General features: G+C 35.6%; 1 protein-coding gene across 1 annotated transcript; it reads left to right on the top strand.

Moving 5' to 3' along the window:
- Nucleotides 1-2,754: 2,754 nt before the first annotated feature.
- LOC111911051 (protein PELPK1) lies at nt 2,755-4,599 on the top strand. The gene is made up of 2 exons (XM_023906832.3): nt 2,755-3,883; nt 4,119-4,599. Exons 1-2 carry the CDS (start codon nt 3,148-3,150, stop codon nt 4,457-4,459), a joined length of 1,077 nt encoding a protein of 358 aa, XP_023762600.1. The 5' UTR covers nt 2,755-3,147; the 3' UTR covers nt 4,460-4,599.
- The last annotated feature ends 15,917 nt before the right edge of the window (nt 4,600-20,516 follow it).

The raw sequence follows: 20,516 nt of genomic DNA, 5'->3' as shown, positions 1-20,516 counted from the left end.
TTTAGGCCCAACATACCAGTTTAATGCGGTAAAGCTCTATTGGCATCCGATTTATGGGTCAAAACCACGGTCACTTTGGGTAAAATAACCCAATTTGATGGGACTTGTGATAGTAATTAATATTCATAATTGTCTGTGACTATTTACACCATCTTTATTTGAAGAGTTTTCTTCCCATCCCCACCAATCAATTTATCAAACGTTAATTAATTTTAACATTTTTAATCCTTACAGTTTAAATATATTTTTAGTTTATATCCTTTTCTATTTAAAAAAAGTTAGCTTCAATCCTTATTATTTCAATTTAGCGTACACATAAACACACACACACACACACACACACACATATATATATATATATATATATATATATATATATATATATATATATATATATATATATATATATATATATATATATATATATAAAGAGAGAGAGTGTGTGGTTTGGGATAATCTTTGAGTTTGATCCCTAACTTTTTTTCTTAACTCGAAAGTCCTTATTATAACTTTTTGTTGTGCGCTTGTTCTTTGTATGACCTAAAAAGACTATTATGTCCTTATTAACTATTTTAATTAATTTATTATTTACAAATTATATATAAAATTAAAAAATAATTTATAACAAATCAATTTTTATTATAAGAAAATGTAATTTAAATATTATAATATAATAAATAAAAATTGAAATATATATATATATATATATATATATATATATATATATATATATATATATATATATATATATATATATATATATAGGCTTAGGTTATTATATTCAAAGGGTATTTTTAATTCTTCAATTGTTGGTTCGAGAATTTATTAATTTTAAAAATCCGATTGTACGAATTATAAGGTTTTTAATTCAGACATTCTGACAGAATATGTTTGAGTATGTTCAAAAATAAAAGTATTCTAGAACCATAAAATAATAAAAATATTCTTGAACATATTTCTTGATCATGACATTAAAAAATTCTTGTGGAATAACAAATTCTCGAACCAACAATTGAAGAATTAAAACAAAAATTACATTAATTCTTATAGAATATATGTAAAAATTGCTAAGAATTATATTTATTGTTAAAAAATAAAACTAAAAAACTTTCAAATCGGGAATACACTAATTCATTCTAAAAGAATAATGTTGCTAAGAGGTGTCGTTCAAATTTCATGGTCCGTCTTCAAGCATCGACTTCTATTGAAACAAATCCAATGAATAAATTAGTGAGAAAATATCCATATTCCATTCCAACATAATTTGAATTCGTGATTCCATTCTGATAGAAATGAAATTCAGTTACCAATGATTATATTAATTCAGGGCATTCTAACAGAATATGTTCATGATTATATAAATACAACATTAATCATACCTCAAATAGCTTCTATTGAGATATACCTTCTTCAAAGTGTTAAATGAAGTGTACAGTTGATGAGTTATACGAATCTCCTACTCAGTTAAGATTTGCACTAACTAACTATGCTGTAGCTAATGGATACCGACTTTGGTTAATGAAAAGTGATAAAAGGAGGCTAATTTTTAGGTGTGGGAAAAAATGCAAAAAAACCATGTCCTTGGTTTTTACATCTTTTGGTTGATGACTTGGGTGTTGAGGGTGGAAGGGGTATAGTTGTAGATTTGAATGCTCTGTACAAAATATTGTTATAAACTTGACAATGATAGATGATTTTGTCTCTCTCTACTCTTGAGTTGATGTTGTCTTGCGATATAATATGTTGTTCTATTGTAGCTTATAGTTTAATTATCAACTTAGTTATCTCAAAGTGCCACAGTCTATTTCAATTTAGTTAGATACACAATACTTAAACTAAGATTCTACGATACCAGGGTTCCATACGATGATTTTTCACCAAAAAATATGGGCTACCCCTTACGAATGTTCCTAGCTCCGCCTCTGATTAAGCTCATCTGTGATTTTGAAAAACCATCTGCGAACGTACAAGCGATATCTAGGTTGTGATGATGGTTTTCATAATGAAAGCTGAAATTCTATTATTTAACGATATTTACACCAAAATTGATGACGCCCGTGTAAATGCTAATGAGGAGGTAATCTAAGAAGCCGTTAAAGAGGAGTAGAAATCGAAAAGTGACGGGTTGGAATTCCAGTATGATTTCAAATGGTTTGTACGTTCGTAGATGGCTTTTCAAAATCGCAGATGGGCTTAATCCATTTGTGATTTCAGTGGCTAAATTTGTAAGTTGGCTATTTTTACAATTTTCTCAATAAAAAAAAAATAAAACATGTATAAGAATGATGTAAAAGAAAAACACATAAAAAATATTAAATAATTATATTTGATGTTTGATAGTTATCCAGGGTTCTATTTTAATTTGTTTATTCGAGCAAAAGCATAAATAAATAAATTAAAAAAAAAGGTTATATATTGTGACCGAACAAAACATAAAAAAATATTAAATCATATATTTGATTAAGACGTCAAAAATATTAAAGTATTTTTAAACCACAAAAACTAATATGAATAATTAAAGGTAAGAATAAATAACAATATGATATATATATATATATATATATATATATATATATATATATATATATATATATATATATATAATAAAATTTTTATATAATAATAATAATACATTGTTAAAAAAAGTGTAAAAGAAAAAGAAATTATAAATTATTTTTTTATATGAAACAATGATAAAAACTGTAATATAAACCTTAGGGATATAAACTATTAATTTTTAAATTTGATGACCAAAACTATAAATCATACGAAAACACGAGGACCATTTCTGTAATTTACTCTAAAAAGAACATTAAAATAATTTTGAAAAGATGTGGATGGTCATTCCGTACATTTTTAATATTTTTTTAATTGGATTTACAGGTGGTTTTGAGTTAGGCGGTTTTGCCTATTACAAATGATAAGTTCCCCACCACGGTCCACGACCATTAGTCAATTTAGTATCGTGCTAATAAGTAATCCACTATCTTTGCACCAGCCACCTACCCATGTCATGGGCACAAACAAAGCTACATGTTTTTAAACTAGATAATTACTCAATTTATACAATCACATAGCTATAAATACCTTAGGAATGTAGATTCCTATAACACATAAAAACATCGCTCCCCATCAAAAAGTACAAAGATGGAAGCAATTACCTTAAAATTTGCTTCCGTTGTGCTGTTTTTGTCAATGATCACGTTATTTTTTGTTGCTTCTGCAGATAGTAGTTATGGAAAACCTCAGCTTAACGAACATTTGCCACCGAAACCCGTAATACCAAAAGAGGAACACGGTGCGTACGAAAAGAGCAACCCTAAGATACCAACAAAGGCAGTGATACCAAAAGAGGAATTTGGAGCCTACAAAAAGAGCAATCCTAAGGTACCAACAAAGCCTATGATACCAAAGAAGGAATATGGAGCTGACGAAAAAATCAATCCTAAGGTACCAACGAAGCCCGTGATACCAAAAGATGAGCATATTGGAACCTACGAAAAGAGAAATCCTAAGTTACCAACAAAACCCGTGATACCAAAAGAGGAACATGGAGCCTATGGAAAGGGGATTCCTAAGATACCGACAAAGCCTGTGATAACAAAAGCGGAACACGGAGCGTATGGAAAGAACAACCCTAAACTGCCCAAAGAGCTTGTGATACCAAAAGAGGAACACGGAGGATACGGAAAGAATAATCCTAAAATACCCACACCAAAGCCTTTGATACCAAAAGAAGAACATGGAGCATACGGAAAAATAAACCCTAAGATACCAACGCCTGAAAAGCCCAAGCTACCTAAGGTGTCGGAACACCTGACGAATATAGCCGTTCAAGGCCTTATTTATTGTAAATATGGTTCCAAACTTATCCCACTTAAAGGTAATGCGCTCTTTGCATGCGGTACTAGTTTATTATTTATAATCTGTCGGAAAAAATATATCATCATTTGTTGGACTTAAATAGTGGTTTTTATAACTTATTCATACACCCAAAACATGTAAAAAATAGCGTAAATCTAAGTAATAATTGGTAGGTTTTGACCGCCCATGCAAATAATGATCATATATAGTATGCATGGTAACAAATCTGTTATTAATTAATCAAATGAAAACAGGAGCGACGGTGAGAGTTACTTGTTTGGCCGTGCACAAGAACGGATATGAATCTGCACCGTTTTCATTCTCGAGTTGCCCGACAGATGTGAAGGGTTACTTCTTGGCCAAAATATCATCATCAGAGCTTCTAAAAAACAATCTCTGGGAGGTAACTGAGTGCAAATCTTTCCTTGAGAACTCACCATGGCCAGGCTGCAAGGTTCCTGAAGATACCAATGGAGGAATCACGGGTGCTCAACTCACCTTTTCTCGTATGCTCAACGGATACAGTTTGTCATCAGTAGGCCCTTTCATATACAATGCAGGGCCCCAACCTTCTTTAACGAAAGAAGGCTACTAGATCCATCCAATATCCATCAATCATTCTATTTATTTTGTTTTCTTCCAAAAACAATTCATTGTTTGTTAATTGATTTCTTTAATTTTTTGTGATCACACAAAGATGCCACTTGTAAGATTTAATATGTGATGTTGCTTTTTTTTTTTTTTTTTTTTTAAATTGAATTTGTCCTTTAAACATGAAAATATATATATATATATATATATATATATATATATATATATATATATATATATATATATATATATATATATATATATATATATATATTCAAAATCTAAGATCATTTTTTCACACCACAAAATTGATTTTGTTATAATTTTGTAATAATATTATTTATTTTGTTATAATTTTGTGATAATATTATTTATAAAGGTATCATAAAAAAGATGGAATACATAATTAATTCTTAAAATCAAATTGGTGTAAAAAAAATTAGTGTATATAGTTAGAGATGAAATATTATTTTTATACTAGTTTGTGTAGAAAGTTGTGTTATGGGTTGCATTTTGTTTAGGTCAAAGTTTCCTATATTATATTAAAGAAAAGACAAATGACCCGATAAGAGCATTGAGTATGGACAACATATTATAACATTATTTTGGTATCATCTCACATGTCATATCACCAAGGGTGTTATAACATTAATTGAATAAATGATCACCATATTATAATATCTACTAATTTCCATCTAATCATTTTTTAATTTCGAGATTTTTTTTATAAAACCAAATATATTTTTATAAAATATAATATTTAAAAAAAAATAACACATAAAAACTAAAAAAAAAAATAACATTTAAATTAAACATAACATAACCATAGTCCTAATTGCTCAAATAAGTTTTCTTAATTTGTTCCTTCATCGCTTATAGCACTGTCAGATCTCGGAGCGCCAAACCCTCCTCGTTAGCCCACAGAATTGACAAGTGATTTCTCATTTGTTTTTTTTTTCTCTCTCTCTCTCTCTCTCTCTCTCTCTCTCTCTCTCCCTCTCTCTTTCTCCTCCCACGCTCGCCTTTCAAGGAATTCCAAGTGTCAATGTTTCGTCAACTAATTTTTTCTTTTTGTATTAAATTGTGCTCATCGAACTTTTCTTTCCTTTCAACCACAGATCTTGCTTTCGTCTCAAGCTCTTCCGCATGTTTTACAACGCGTATCGCTTTGTCACGTCCAATCGGTCATCATGGTGGGGGAGATTTCCTTTATATCATCTGAAATCTCATCCGTGTTGGCGTTGAGGTCGATGTGAGTTCGTGCATCCGAAACGTCGATCGAACTCAAATTTTGAGACCTCTTAATTGAAATTGCAACGATGTTGGAGTTTTAATCCATTTTGGATCTACTAGCACCAACTCCGATGATTTATCGAAATCGAACACATGTCCCATTTTGACCCGATATTGTTCTTTTATAGATCTGAACAAATCAAAGTAATTGGTTCCGCTCTACTATTGCGTCTGAAGCCTGGTGTAAATACCATTGAATTTTGTGTACCGCTTACATATTTGACTCTATTTGGTACTAAGCATGTCGGTATTACAATACGGTCCATAGCGTGTAATTTTTCGATCACTGCCTCTCAATAAGCACCTTTCTTCATACCATTTCCGTGATTTTCGTTTTTTAAAGTACCACAGCACGTTGCCGCCAAAGCATATTCCTCCTTCGGTGTCCAGTATTGTGGAATTTCCTCACTTTTCGTTTCAATAGCTATAGATTTCCCTTTCCCTTTCCCATTCCTATTGTAACATTCCAAAAACTATGAAACCAACAACTATAAGACAAAGTTTAGTGAGTTCCCCCAAAATACCCCACATAACAACACTTGTATAATGCATGCACACTAGGCCCACATCATCAGACTGGATTGCCTCTGAGCCCACAACATGAGATTGGATTGCCCACTCTCGGCCCACAACTCATGACTGGCTTAATCTCGAGCCCACAACATAAGACTGGATTGCCCTCCCGACCCTTAGCTTGTGACTGGATTGCTCCCGGGATTGTTGGCTTACATCACAAAGCAGTACCGCCTCAACCAAACCGTACTATGTCGACATATGCAACAGATAACAATAACCAACAAGTACATGTAATCATACACATCTACCAATATAAAATATCATTATAACATAGCAACATCTTAGACACAAGGATACATAACGCAATCATTGGTGCCTTCGAACCATGAGTATAGTGAGGTGTCACACCCCCAAACCAAGGATGGCGGAAACGTCCCAGGGGTGGAGGACTTCATGTATAGTATCACAACAACGTGTATAATAGTGCTCAAAGTAAATACAACCATCATAAATATAATTGAAAAAGTTACACCAAAGTATATGTTTACATGTTTCAAAATCAATTACATTATGATGACAAAAATAAATTGTTGACGGTTTAACGTCCCATCCTCAAAGTGCTGAAGTTTTCATGTTTCATTGATTTACTAAGAATACAAGTAGTTTTGAAAAAGTGTCAACAATTAAGTTGGTGAGTTCATAAGAGTTTTGTTTGAAGTAGAAACCGTTTTCCTTGTAAAATCGATAGAGTTTGATTTCAAGAAAATCCAATATTTTCTTAGTTAAGTGTGAACAGAATATTCCTATATGATGTGTTAATGAACCCTAGAATGACCCGTATATTTTCCCTATAATCGTCCAACGTATATAAGTTATATAAGATTTAAGTTAGATAAAACGTTGAATATAGTGGGTCTGCCCTAGGTCCACAAGCCAACAAGGAACAGGAGATGAGGCCGGCCCCACCAATTCTAAGCCAATTGAGACTAAATTCTTATATGACTCTAGCATATACGCTCAACGATTATAGTTGAAGTCTAACAATTCTAGATGAAATATAGTTTTAATATCATAATAACTATTTTGTGTGAACCCGGTACTTTGGAATGTACCCCATTTATATGAAAACCTGGTACTTTGGAATGTACCCCATTTATGAAAACCCAGTACTTTGGAATGTACCCCACTTATATGAAAACCCGGTACTTTGGAATGTACCCCATTTATATGAAAACCCGGTACTTTGGAATGTACCCCATTTCATGTGAAAACCTTTTGTAATGTAAATGATCATAAACTATACCTATTATAGCTTATCAAAATGTTTAAAATGTATATGAAACCTAACTATACTTATTATAGTTTAGTATGTTTATTTGTGGTGTATAAGAACCCTTTCTATGTAAGTCAAATGTATAGTACAATATAGCTATGTTTATCTTGCTTTGGTTTGTACTAATGGTTATGATGGAGGATTCTTATAAATTCAGTAAGTATTTTCTATTATATAATTATGCCACTACAAGAAAATACATGTAATATATGAAGTCATCAAAGATTTAACACTTTGCTCAACATGTTACAAAGTGTTTTGAAAGTTATAAGCTGTTAACTAACTCTTAACCTTTCTGCACTGTTTTAGAAAAATCATACGAAGTTGAAAACTAGATCCACAAATTCTGAGAGTTCCTAAACTGTGTATAGTTTACTCATAATTTTTATCATGATTTTTGGAAGCCTTTAACTTGTATTAAAATGTTGACATTCACAGACTGGTCCGGATTTGTGTTTGAAAAGACAGGCTGTTTTGTAAAAATCACCATAAATTGTAGAAAAATCGTGTGGAGATGTGCAAGTAGTCATTTTAAAGCTAAGAAGTGGAAATACTTGCACCTAAAACCGTTTTGAAAACTAAAATGTTTAAGTTGTCCAAAACAGTCCGTGAATGGAGTTGAACTTTTCTGATGAAGGCTGTTAGAAAAGTTTAGTTATGTTCTTGGTGTTTTAACTTGTATCCCCCCCCCCTAAAAACTTGAGAAAGCATGAAAATATAGGGGTATGAACTCACCTTGAGTGATTTCAGAAGATGGATGATGGAGAAAAGAGGTGTTCAACTCAAGAACACTTGAAGAATCACTTGAAGGTTCGAAGATCTAACAAGAATGTGATGATGTTTGTGTAAGAAATCAACGATTTGAGTAGAATGAGATGTAATAATCACAAGGAGGATGAATTATACTTACCAAGAGAAGAATAAAGCTTGAAAATCAGCCTTGGAGTCTTGAAATAGAGAGAAAAAGTTTGAGAGAAAAGTTGTGTTGTATTTTTGGTGAAATGAGAGCAAGTGAAAGAAAATGAGGAGAGAGGATGAATGTCCAGCTCTCAAAACGTGGGAATGACTTGTGAGAGAGGTAAAAAGGACAAGGAAGTGACAAGGTATGGTGGGGAGGAGTGTGGATTAGGCATGGAGTGGGTATGGGGGTTGCTTGTGTCATAGAATAAAGGAAAGTCAACACTCCACCTCTTGTACTTCACCCACTCTTTTTGGATAAGGTTTTATCCTTAAAAACGTGATAAATAATTAATTATGGGTCCTTATATGTTAAAATAAAGTTTTGGGTGAAAATCTCGCGTTAAAACAATTAAAAACGAAGTTAAAATGAAGTCGTAGTCGAAAACCGGGAAGAAAAGACATTACAACGAGGCTTCTCGGAAGGGGGCCGAAGGTTCGGTCCCTTCTGATGCTGGGTCCGAAGTGAGGCGAGGTAGTAAGAAGCGAACCAGCAAGAAGCGAAATAGACCGAAGTGTATAGTGACTTCGGGCTCTGTTCTAGGAGCCTTCGGGTTCGGGTGTGTGTGCGAGGTTCGGTCCTGAGAGGACCGTTCGAGTTCGGTTCTGAGAAGGCTTTCGGTTCAGCAGATGTTCGGTCCTCTAAGAGGACTTTCGGCCCTTAGAGGGGTTTCGGGTCCTTAAGAGGGGTTTCGGGTCCTTAAGCCCTTTTTGTCCGTTTTTGCCCCATTTCAAGCCGTTTTTGACCCGGTTAAGGGTCGGAATGACCAGAATGACTTCAAAAAGTTACGAAAACTTTTGAGAGAGATTTGGGAGAGATTTCACATTCTTGGAGAGATTTCTCATACAAAGAGATATTTGGGAGAGATTTCACATTCTTGGAGAGATTTCTCATACAAAGAGAGATTTGGGAGAGATTTCACATTCTTGGAGAGATTTCTCATACAAAGAGAGATTTGGGAGAGATTTCACATTCTTGGAGAGATTTCTCATACAAAGAGAGATTTGGGAGAGATTTCACATTCTTGGAGAGATTTCTCGATTAAAGTGAGATGGAGTGAAAACGACTGAGAGACGTTTCGTTTGTGACCTTTTTGAGTGTCCGGCTTCGCAAATGCAAGGTCCGTAAACCCTGTTAAGCCTTGTTTAAGGATCTTACACACTCCCGATGAGTATGCAACATTGTTTTATCGGTTTGGCTCGTCACTTACCACAGTTTTAGGTTAAGGAGATCTAGATGTACGTACTTTTCGATTTATGATCTCTCATTAGAATAGCGAGTTGTTTAGTGATTACATAACGTAAGCCCTAGTACACAAGGGTTAGTTGAGTTGACCGGTTTGACTTGTTGACTTTATTTGACTTTGAATTGACCAGAATTTGACGGTTGTCACATGAGGAAAACTCACCTCAAAGTCTAGAAGATAACAATAATGATTACTGATCCGATAACTAGCTCTATAGGTCACTTATACAACAACTAGTAACCAAGTCTCAATCTACAGCTCAAAATACTTAGTTTGACCTAAAGTCAAACTTGGTTAAAGTCAACGATCAACGGTAAAAAATCAGTGGACAACATCTAGTTGGCCTACACTTAGTGTGGCAACTCTACGCTCAACGTAGAGCCTTTGGTGGCAAAAACGTTAAAAATCAGGGATATGCCCAACATAAAGGATTTTACGCCATGCATAGTCACTTGATGTCCTAACTAAATTATTAATCCATCAAAAAAGAAGATCAACCCTCCATACTTCCAGATCTAAACCAAATGGACGTCTTAATGGATAAAGCCACCGACTTTATCCATTTACATGCATGTCAAGAGCACAAAATCACAACCTATGTCCAAAAAGTCATCCAATGCTCAAGAGCTCATGCATGGATAGATAAGATTGACCAGACTCTCATTTTTATAACTTAAAAACTCCAAAATTGATTGGAAATGATACCCTAATGTCCTAGAGTAGCTCATCCTCATACAAACCATGATTATGGGGACTAAAGCATGACCCTTATGCATAACTAGATCTAACATAAAACCACATCAAAGTTGAAGCTTTACACCTTCTGGACATGGATAAGTGGGTGAAACTATTGGATCTACACTGATTTGAGCTCCCAACTGTTAGAACATGAAAAGTGAGCCTTAAGCAATCTGAGGGGAATTATTTCTGAGGTGATGATTTCCGAAGTCAAGACCATTCCAAAGTTACAGTTCATTCCGAGATGCATCCCAGTGTTAAAGTGTTTTGAGTTTGTAATGTGCATTAATTGATACAAGTACTATTTTGTTCTGTTCCCATTGTCTTATTGCATAGTACATGAAAAAAGATCAGCAACAACGATTATGCCAGTCTATTGATCTTCAGAAGTCTAGCAGTCTACACTTACTTTTTGTCATTTGTCTTTTAGTTACTCCTAGTCTATTTAAGGAGTAGTCACTTATGTATCATGTGTGGAACAAGCACATTTTTCGCATCTATCAAGAACTAGTTAGTCAATCATTCTCTCTTACATTCTTCCTGTTCTTGTATCACTTTACATTGTTCATACTTATTAATCATATATACTTTGAGCACTTTGTTGATTATCTTAATTCCGATAAAAGACTGGTTTACCGGACTTGACTGGATCTTTATTATTAGTAGACATTGATCTTAAGTAAATTCAAGGTTTGAGTTCTCAAACCTTGTCCTCGCACCCCTTTGTTATTTCATTCACAATTTGTATTAGAGTCAAAGTGGTTGTCCTTTGAATCTATAAGAACATATTATAGTTGGTTGTAGATTACCTTGGTATCCCAGTCATTTTCGTGTTCAGGATAAAAATTCTTCTATATACTACTTTAGCTCTAATATCTTAACTTTAATGGCCGCTTCTAATCAATCTCAACAAATGTATTCAATGAAAATAGCAAATAGCATGGGTTTCCCAACACATGCCCCATTGCAAGTTGTTGAAGAGTATGATCAATGGAAAGTTAGAATGGAGAGATTTTTACTTGGTAAAGATAAAGGTGAAGAAATTTGGAGGTCAGTGAAAGAAGGCCCTCATGTTCTAGTAAGAAAAGTAGTTAGATATGTTGTTTCCACTCTCATGGGTCAAGAGGAGACTCAACCAACACCATTGACTGCAATAGACATCGAGAAGCTTCAAGCAGATCAAATCATCTTCTCTGAAATGGTTTCTGGTGTACCTCCATCTCTCCTTTAGCATATTAAGTTCAGCAAATCCACTAAGTAGATTTGGGATACACTAAAAGATTTGTTTGAAGGATTACAAAACATGAAGGATAAGCATTTAACATTCGTTGTAAACGACTTCAACACCTTCCCTACAAATCATGGCGAGTCTATAGCCTCTGCATCAAATCGGTATAGGATCTTGGTGAACAACATGATGACACATGGAGTAATCCGAACTCCACTTGAGTACAACCTGAATTTCATCAACAGACTTGGAAAAGGATGGGTAAATATTAATTCATGTCTTCATAGTAATGGATCTCTGAAGAAACTGAAACTCTATTAGTTAATTGATGAATTGCAATGTCATGAATTCAACATTTCTTAAACATTAAGAGAACTTTCTGGAGGTCCTCTCGCTTTAGTCATCTCGGTCAATCCAAGGATTCTAAAACCATATGTTTCGGATCCTTTTGGAGTCATCCCACCTATTCCACATGTTCAACCTACACCACCCGTTATACTAGCCTCTCCCATACCGAGCTATCGGTTTGAAGAAAACCTTGATCCATAATCTGTTGATTTTGAACTTCGTTTCCATCAACAGTTTGCACTTCTAACTATGAAGTACAGACATTCTTGGAATCCAAATCAAAAACCTTCTCAAAACATATTTCAAGCTCCCCATCAAAGCAATCCTCAACCTTACCCTAAACCCATTGAAAATCCACCTGCCTATCGACCCAACATTCCAAATCTCTCTTCGGACCTCAGGAAATTCTAAACTCAGTTAAACCTAAGATTATATGTCACAAATGTGGTCTCGGAAACCACTATGCTAAGGACTGTTTGGATGAATTTCCTTAAAAACCAATGGTAAAAGACTCTGCCTACTATGCTTGTAGAGCACAAGACTTAGTGAAAGTGAAAAGGCATTTGTCACCACTGTTTCAAGGAATGTTGATGGGTATTGGTAATATGGTGATGAAAGTGAAAGAAAATATGCAGGGAACTTGTGTCTTACGACTAGACAATCAATTGAATGTGATGAGGGTTACCATTCATATGGTTTGGAAGTTAATGATGACAATACTAACACAAACTATTGCTACATGGAAACAAATGATCCATCCGGCCGAAGCATCATCCAGCAGGTAAAATTTATGATTACTAATAATAATTTTAATTTATCTGTTTGTGAATGTTATCTAACTCATATTCAATCATATATAACAGTTATCCATGAAGCTTATGAGTCTACCATTAAGTTAGTGAGAAGTTGGATAGTGAGTTCACTAGACTTAGATTACGTTCTGAAGACCGCAAGCCTAAGATTGAATCATTATAAAGAGAACGTGTAATTGCTAAGGATGAATGGATTATTTTGAATGAAAAATGTGAAATCTCAATTAGTGAAAGGAATATCTTGGTTACTTATAATAAACCTCTTAATGTGAAAATTGATTCTTTGCATAATTCGATCAATATTCTTAAAGCTAATGAAAGAATGAGACACAATTTTTGTCATCCCTGCTCCAAAGCACATGGTCTTGGAAGCGAGTTTCTGAAGCCAGTTGTTCGTACCCTGAAGGAGCTTTAAAACTTAACGTTTATGCGAGATATTTCGAAACACACTTATTCGGATACCTATGTATCACCATTGTCGTCCCTTCATGATATATCAGAAAAATATCATTCATTGATCCATGAGTTCAAACCTATCACTATTACATGTCCTAATTCCATGCAATTTCTGCCTCTGACATCCTGGACATGAATCATTCTCCAGAACCCTTAAATAACACATGCAATACTAGAGTTTGTGTTCAGAACTCCGATCCTCCGAACAATTGTGTTATCGAGGAAATCATTCCTGAGACAAAGAGACATGACTCAGACTAATTCAATTCCTTTTGGGAGTCCCTGGATAATGATGTAGAAATTAAGAGTGATAACGAAACCTCGTCCAATTCCTATATACCCATCTCTAATGTGGTTTCAAAAACGACTCTAGTGCTAATTAAGCCTCATTTCAACAATCCATCAGTTGGACAAACTTCCAAGTCATCATCTGAATCTCGGAAGAAACCTTGGCTGAACAAGAAAGACATTGTTCATCCAAAGATCGAAGCTATGAAAGCTCTTGAAAAAGAAACTAGGTCTAGGCAATTTCCTTGAGAAATCTATGAAGAAAACGCCTCAAACAGTTAGTTCAGCACTAGGAATCACAATACTTTCATGCCTGTTAAGATCCTTAAGAGACTATCTGTTTCTGTTATCTTAGACATTTGTAATACATGTGTAAATGGTGCGAAGAATGTTACTGTTGAGACATTGTATAGTATAAGAAAATTGACTCTCCTTAGAAAGAGTCTTCTTATGCTTTTATTGCTACCTCAAGTGGCACGATTTTTAAACCGAAACAATTTCCAAAATCAAATGTGCCTATGAATACAATGAACAAAGGAAAATATGTTTGGCATACTGATGTTCAGAAACCTTCTAAAGGTTCAAATAAAAAATTTGAATGGAAAGTTAAAAAATCTGAAAACTCAACTGAAACATCTCTAAACACAATTCTTCCAGCAATATCTCGGAAAAATGTTCTTTCGAAGAAAGAAGTGCCCAAACAACCAATGGTTGAATATGATTTTTGGATAAATGAAAGGACTCTGACATTCTTCATCTTTCCAAATGAATCTCGGAAAAAACACTCCGAGATACCAGTTGTTCAAAAAATCACAAACCAAGTCTAAAGTCGATGCTAAAGTCCCTAAATCTAACTTGGAGCCTAAAAACTCCAAAAAATCATTGATTTTATACGCTTTCTGTGCTTCAGAACAAGATACAATATGGTATATTGATAATGCTTGTTCCATGCACATGACTGGGTAGAAAGATTTTCTTGGCGATTTCAAACTTACTCCAAATGCTGGTTATGTTACTTATGGCAACAATTCGAACTCTTAAATTCTAGGTTATGGAATCCTGACCAACGGAAAATTTTATATATCTAATGTGGCTTATGTATCCGATCTCAAGCATAATCTAATAAGTGTGGCTCAACTAACTGATGCAAAATCGTACGGTTGGATTCTGCAAGAGGCACAACTACGTCATGACAGAAGACCGATCAAATCAGATTGTATCAAGAACATGTATCCTTTGGACACCAACATGATCATCGGAAAGCCTTAAATCTGTCTTCTATCAAAATTTGTTCATTACATAAGTTGGCTAAGGCATTGAAGGCTTGCTCATCTTAATTTTCGATACATGAATGATCTGGTTTCTGGTGAAATGGCTCGAGGTCTGCCTCTCCTCAAATTTGAAAATAATCATCTTTACGCTACGTGTGAATGTGGGAACAAATAAAAGAAAGGACATCCTGTTCTGATTGAAAAATCCATTTTGAAACCGCTTGAAAATCTTCATATAGATCTATATGTTGGATAAGGTGTCTAAGTCCATAACTATTTCTGGTAAGTACTTGACCCGATCCGACATGGTCCATTTGGGTTGCATGGCACCATGCAATTGGATCGACTAAATGAGAGAAATAACACTTGGAGATTATTAATATATTAGTTTGATCAAGAATTAATATAGAATTAATTAAGTGATCAAAAGATAACTAATTAAATATATGGGTTGATTATGTAAATCATCCATATCTTGTATAGTGGGCTAAGAGGCTCCATGGATTATCAAGTTGGGTTCCACCCATAGGATGCTCCATGGATGCTCCATGAGAGTTACAAACCCATGGGTCATGGAAATGAAGAGTCATGACACATTAGCGTTTACATGGTGTAACCCTAGATGTGTCAACACTATATAAGAATCCCATTCTCCACCAAAATCGGCTACACATCTGAAACAAGAGGGCTAGGCCAATTTTAAGAAGTGTGTGTTCTCTCAAAAGTCTTTCCAAGAGCATTTGGTGTTGTGTGAAGCATTTGAGGCATCACACTTGGGGTGCTAGGCTCACAAGGTTTCAAGGATCATAAGAAACAACAAGGTAAGTTATTCTATCTTTCATTCAAGTTAAAAATTGTTCCCCATGTATGCTAGATAGGAATATAACCTTGGAATTCAACTTTGCATGATAATTAGACAAACATAGATCCAAGGTTATTAGTGTCACACCCCAAAACCGGAACGGCGGAAACGTTCTGGGGTGGATGACGTCATGTCAAGTATCACAACACATGCATTATAGTAATCAAAGTACAACAAAACATTGCATTAATAGTAATAGTTTTACATGGTTTACATTACAACATACTAAAGTATACAAACAAATATAATAAGAACATCATGGTACTAGGCTATCTTCATCAACAGCTCTGGGGATGTACCTGTCTAATTGCTGACCTGAAATTACAAGTTATTTGAAAAGCGAGTATCAACATTTTTACAAATGCTGGTGAGTTCATAAGTATTAGGTGGCATTTCAATCAAATAACTTTAATAAGTATTAGTTTAAGTGTTTTCTGTGTATTAGAGTTCTTTCTAGAAAATCCTATATTTTCTTTAATAAAAGCAGCCTTCTACCAAGACTGGTCAGTGCTATGTGGTAAAAAATAGTTTTCCCTAGATTGCAATCATTATCAAAAATACCGAAATCTGATTATTGAGGAAAGCAAACGACATCAGGGAATAACATATGCCTCAGCAGTGAAGACTGCTGACTAAGGCAAGGAATCATAGACTACAGGAGAACATAGAACTAACGACACGCCTGGTTCAGTCTAACGAGTATAGACTCAGACCCCAGAAGGTACCAAATGAAAGATACTGCTGGTAAGGTCTAAAACAGTGAAAGACAGACCCCAGATAGTATCAAATGAAAGATACGTCTTGTAAGGTCAAAACAAAGATAACAGACCCCAGACAGTATCAAATGAAAGATACGTCTTGTAAGGTCAAAACAAAGATAACAGACCCCAGACAGTATCAAATGAAAGATACGTCTTGTAAGATCAAAACAGTGTGACTCTGAAAATGAGTTACCAGCATACAGTGTAAATTGCCGGTGAAATACCGTTACCTTAAGGCCAAAGAATTATAAGGTAACCCGGGATACTCGTAACCATACTGACTAGAGGTCCAGACGCCCTACAAGCGCCCATATAATGTGACATTTGTCACCCATTGGCTTGGTAGGCCGGGACTGTAGCTAGCAGTCAGGGTGCGGGGTTGTCAATCCCGTATAGATCTATACACACAATGTCTGCTCTCTCTACAGGAGACTCTGGTTACCAACTAGACGACGGAGAAGGCCGTGTCCTGAAGATACATCCCAAATAGTGGGTATAGACTTCCAAATAGTGGGTGGTGTGTAAGTGCTGAGCCAGAGGTAGAGACTTCCCAATAGTGGGTTTCTAATGTAAGTGTAGACTAGAGGTAGAGACTCTTAACTGAACTGACTAAAGAATTCCTATATGTCCATGCTCATATACATAATATATAACTAATGAATCAAACGACCTTCGGATGGCCATCCGATCCCACCAGACCACATCTCAACGAAGAAAAGGAAATAGGGCGGACGAGCCTTCCTAAGTCCCTCAATCATTACTTATATGTAACTATATACGCATAGACATACATCTAACTATGGCTGGGTGTGTATTAAGTGGAGACATATCATTATGGTGTGAATTCATACAGTGTACATAGATCGAGTCGCGAAGTATAAGCGTACCCGGTATAAGTGATATGGAGACGATATCAGGTATAAGCGATATAGAGACGATATCAGGTATAAGCGATATAGAGACGATAACAGGTATAAGCGATATAGAGACGATAACATGCATAAATGCATCACGAAGTGTAAGCGTTATCGAGTAGGAGTTTTTAAAATCTATGAAAGTGAAGCTGCGGTATCTAACAAGTAAAAGTATAAGTCGTAAAAGGATATTTTGATGAAAAACCTTCATACTTGGGAAAAATCACAGTTTGTATTCTTTTGTAAAATATGTTTAAAACTCTTGGAAATCTTTCAATAACTAGTTTAGAATGAATTTGGATAAATCAGTATAAGTAAAAGTTTTGAAACAAGTAAAAATCATTATAGTGTCCTACTCGATAAAACAGTGTAAAGTGTGGTAAAATCTTGTGCATGCGGGTTATCAATCACATATGATTTATATGATAACTGGCATGTTTAACTTGTAATCCCCCCTATAAAAACATTTAAAAGCATTTAAAAAGGTTCATTCAGGGGTATGAACTCACCTGGTGTAAGTAGGTCCGACGAAGGTGTCGTTTGGGCGTTCGGGGTCACACAAGGACTTGAACACACATAATGACCTATTTTAACATATGATAACATATGTTCACATACAATTAGCATATTATATACTAATTAAACAACTATACACGCTCAAAGGAGCGGAAAACACTTTGGCTAAGTGTTTGGGTGTCCCGGGTAGCGTTTAAGGGTGTGAATGGCTAAGGAATGGAGTTTACTCTCCAAGATTAATCCCCCAAAGTTGAGTTTACAGCCCAGGGACATCTCACCATGAGTTTACGCCCGTAAACTCTTGGTGATGGGTTCTATGGTGTTTAAGGCTTCTACTTGCATCATGGAATTATTCTAAGCACTTTTCCTAAAAGGCATGAGTGGATTTGAGGCTTCTAAGGGCACTAACTTGGAGTTTACGGCCTAGGGACACTCCTAAGGGAGTTTACAGCCGTAAACTCTCACCCTTAGTGTTTTGTGAAGTTTCAAGCCTCTATTACCTTTCTAGCAATTTCTAATGAAGTGTGATGCTATTTTGGGGAATTAAATCTAACATTTAGATGTGTTTTGGGGAGTTTACGGCCTAGACACTAGCTTGGGCCGTAAACTCCTTTTTACCCCTCCAATTCATGTGTTTAAGCCCTTAAATCCTTCCTAGTATTTTATGGTAAATGTCTAAGGTCATTTGGGGGACAAAAACCAACATTTTGTCTTGGTTTGGGGAGTTTACGGCCTTGGTATAGACCTGGGCCATAAACTCCTTTTTCTCTTTCATTTCATTGTGTTTAATGGTGCTAAACCCAAAATACTAAGTCCCTAAATTATGTATGAAGCCTAAGGGTGATGTGGGAGTGTTTTTGGGGCATTTTGATAAGGTTTTGAGGAGTTTACGGCCTAAGCTTGTGCTTGGGCCGTAAACTCTCTTTTACCCCCTAATTCCATGAGTTTTAATGTTTAAACACTCCTAGGCTAATACCTCAATTTATTTCCTAGCCATTAGGGACAAGTTTGGGTCATTTTGGCCTCATTTTAGGTGTTTACGGCCTAAGGAGGAGCTTAGGCCGTAAACTCCTTTTCCATTGCTTCTAAGTCCGAGTTTTGGGCTATATACACAAATCAATATGTTTAGAATAAGATATGGTAAGCGGACTTACAATTTGGAAGCGTTTGGGTGCGGATTTGGGGCGAAAACGGGTTTAGAGAGAGAGTATAGAGAGAGTGTGTAAAAAAGTCTCCAATAGACTCCACTCACCCTTATATAGGGTTTTGAGTCGGGTCTCGGTGGAATTCTACCCAATACTGCCGTTAAACGGGGCTTTTGGTCGCACCCGATTTAGTGGTCGTAACAATAAAACTTAACATTTTCCAAATGAATGGAAATGTGTGTCCTGTGTTTTTATTTCCTTTTATCACGACTTAACGGCATGTTAAAGGTAACGAAATGGAATGTTTATTAAATTGACGCCCTCTAATTAACGGAACTTTTATACAGTGGAATATTCTGTTAACGGTAACGGGACAACTTGGGTTGTCACATCATCCCCCCGTTAGAGGGAATTTCGTCCCGAAATTCAGGTCTAGGCAAGGAAGTAGGTATGAATGGCCAAGTAAAGGTGAGGGAGTACTTCCTATACGGTTTTCCTCGCATTCCCAAGTGAACTCCAGTCTGTGTTTGTCATTCCGACAGACCTTCACGTACGGGATGCGGATTCTGTCTAGATAACTAGTGGGTTCTAACAGGTGTATCTATAGGGTTAGAGTTCTCAATGGATTCTATCAAGATGATTGAGGCACGAAGAGGGTTGTCGGGAAAATCACATATCAAGTCTAAGAAGTGGATCGATCTGGTGTGAATCTTAATGCATATCCGAAGGTAGTAGCGGCCTGAAAAGGGTTGGACCATGACTTCATGAGGATTCTCGGATGGTCCTATGCTCTCGGAAGGGTAGAGCTTTTCAGTACTTAGAACATAGTGTACTTCTATGGCAAGATCATCACTGGCGTGATTGCCATTCCGAAGTTCCTAACGTTCTCTCTCGTACTGGTAGTGTAGTCCTTCAGGTTGGTTCTTAGAAATCTCGAGGGGTCTTTGGTTTCGTGTTTTCTGTCAACTGGCTGATAGAGGCTTTCTAGATCGTCGAGTGGGTTGCGTGACTATGGTTATTGGTTTGCTGTAGAGTGTCTATCTCAAGCTTGTGCAAAAGGAATATGCACTAACGAAGCTTGAGATGCGGAAACCCTGGAGGTCGGGAATATAAGGTTTCACCAGACGAGTGTTGGACTATCTCGGGAGGTGGTTCTACTATCTCTGCGTGAGATAGTATTCATGGAACACTTAATAGTCCAATGAATCTCTAAGATTGTGGTTTATTCTAGCGTGGAAAGTGTATGCTCCTGCATAACCCTTCGACTAACACCAAGACTGGTGTCAAGTCTATAACCTCTTCGGGATCAGGGTATGAGGCTTAACGCAACTGCTTTCGCTCTTTGATCAAGTATTCTTGGCTGCGAAGGTTATCCT

Source organism: Lactuca sativa, chromosome 5 (genome assembly GCF_002870075.4).
Source record: "Lactuca sativa cultivar Salinas chromosome 5, Lsat_Salinas_v11, whole genome shotgun sequence".
NCBI lineage: Eukaryota > Viridiplantae > Streptophyta > Magnoliopsida > Asterales > Asteraceae > Lactuca > Lactuca sativa.
This window is presented reverse-complemented; position numbering and strand designations above follow the sequence as displayed.

What these genes read in the sequence shown, in the direction of transcription:
- LOC111911051 (XM_023906832.3), top strand. Translation starts at nt 3,148, where the DNA reads ATGGAAGCAATTACCTTAAAATTTGCTTCCGTTGTGCTGTTTTTGTCA. An exon ending in CAAACTTATCCCACTTAAAG is followed by an intron (nt 3,884 to 4,118) that starts GTAATGCGCTCT and finishes AAATGAAAACAG; the next exon opens with GAGCGACGGTGAGAGTTACT.